The 2,014-nt window shown below is 48.5% G+C and overlaps 1 protein-coding gene across 1 annotated transcript in view; it reads left to right on the top strand.

The window, feature by feature from the left end:
* The window catches only part of LOC119586465, a 12,832-nt gene extending 11,220 nt beyond the window's left edge, over positions 1-1,612 (top strand). The window contains exons 3-4 of the mRNA XM_037935198.1: positions 710-840; positions 958-1,612. Coding sequence (XP_037791126.1) covers positions 710-840; positions 958-1,495 — 669 coding nt within the window. The 3' untranslated portion in view covers positions 1,496-1,612. The remainder of the gene's footprint in view (positions 1-709; positions 841-957) is intronic.
* Positions 1,613-2,014: the final 402 nt, after the last annotated feature.

Here is a 2,014-nt window from a genome sequence, read left to right as displayed (position 1 = left end):
TGCTTCGTAGTAATGGATAGTAATGATGAGTATGAGGAAGATTGTAGTGAGTGAGGATAAAATAAGGATAAAGTGATGATTTAGGATGAAGATGGGTGGTGAAATAATAGCAACAGTGTGGCAATAGGGTCACATCTGAATTTCGAGGTAATAATATGAATGAATATGTTAATTTTAAGGTAACAGGGCTGACTATGATCCCACAGCACAACCCTGGTCGACAGTGGAAATAATGTCGCTTATGTCAATTTAAACCTTACGCCAGATGATAGTAACATTATTCTGTTGCAACAGCTGAGCCATGTTTTGATAAGTATTCCTTTCTAGCCATCATTGTGTAATTACTGTGAATGAATGCGATGAGTACCTTAGTGAAGGAATTTTCATTCATCTCTAAACCCTTTAGATTTTACCAGAGAATCATATTTGGTGGCTTGAGTTTTGCTGATAACGAATCTGTCTCTGTCGTCATTTAAGTTTGATTCAAATGGTATTCATAACCACTATTCCATACTTTACAAATGTTGCCACATGCTTTTATAATAATGAAGAAAAGAACACATATCATAAACTAAATCATATTTTCTATAAAAAAGAGAGGATCTGAAAGACCAGAACAAACTACACGAAAATTTCTCATCAATAAGTGAGAGCAGCATAGTTCTGTAGCCTTGACATTCCCTGAGATAATAAAAGCCTCTCTCCCCAGATGCGAACGTGGCCGGTCGGTCCCCACCAGATGAACAGGAGCCACACACACGACTCCATTATTTTCTTCTCTCTTTCTCTCTCCATCTTCGCTCTGGTTGGCATCGTCGTCTTCGTCAGGCGGTGCGTGAGGTAAGGCCAAAACGCGTGTCGAGAGAAAGAATCTTGGTAGGAATAGAATTTAGTTTCTCGTGTCCAGGCTTTATCGATGTTCTGCAGTCCTGACGCCTCTCTCGCTCTCCGTTCCAGGTGTCCTCCCAGCCGAGGCCTCGGCGACGCCCCCGAGGACCGCGGGAAGCCTCCGTCGCCGCTGCCTGTCCTCTACAGCATCGTGCCGGACGACCCTGCCTACGAGACCTCCGCCACCGAGTCGCCGTGCATCTCCCACCACGCGCTCTACGACTCCAGCCCCTACGCCGACCTCACCAACCCCGCCACGCCCAACCACGCTGCGCCCAACTACATGACGCCCAACGTAATGACACCCGGTGCCATGACGCCCGGTGCCATGACGCCCGGTGCCATGACACCCGGTGCCATGACGCCGAATGCCATGACACCCAGTACCATGACGCCGAACGCCATGACGCCGAATGCCATGACACCCAACGCTGCCACGCCACTCCCTTCGTCACCGAACGTTGGCGGGCGCCAACCTACCATCGCGTCGCCCGGGGAGTTCCCGAAGGACGCGCTCACCTACGCCATCACCCACTCCGCCTCCGACGCCATCAACATCGCCACCAACAATGCCTTCAACACCTACATCAGCACCACCCAGTTCTGACGAGGCCGCGTGGCGAACTACGGCTACTACTGACGCCCGCGAGACACTGGCCGGGGGACGTGGGCGCCGGGGAAATAGAAGTGCAAATTCAACTCTTCTCGGGTATGAGCGAGTGCGCTGGGGACGCAAGGCAGAGCAAAAGCCTCGAACGTGCTTGAGTTTTGACATCCGAAAGTCATCCTTTTTCTGAAGTCAACAAGACCTCAAGCCTGATCTTTCCGATAGTCTCAATGATACAAACTATAAGGCAAAAGAAGTCACACTTCAACTTGCTATGAGGGAGACGAAGCTACACAGATACACAGAGGAAATCGAGCATCATTTAGAAATTATAGTCATCAGTCATTAGAGTACCGCAGATCTCAGAATTTAGTCGTCATTATGGGTGCCGCCAGAACGAATGCTGACCAGCTTAACTGTAGTGTCTGACGAGAAACAGACGTACTAGTCTTGTAAAAAAATAATAGGCACGATGATATTCCAGATAGAGAGAATGTTTACTAATAGGGCTTATATGAA

This window comes from Penaeus monodon, chromosome 21, assembly GCF_015228065.2.
Source record: "Penaeus monodon isolate SGIC_2016 chromosome 21, NSTDA_Pmon_1, whole genome shotgun sequence".
Classification (NCBI taxonomy): domain Eukaryota; kingdom Metazoa; phylum Arthropoda; class Malacostraca; order Decapoda; family Penaeidae; genus Penaeus; species Penaeus monodon.
The sequence above is the reverse complement of the archived record's forward strand: the minus strand, read 5'-3'. Positions and strand labels throughout refer to the sequence as shown.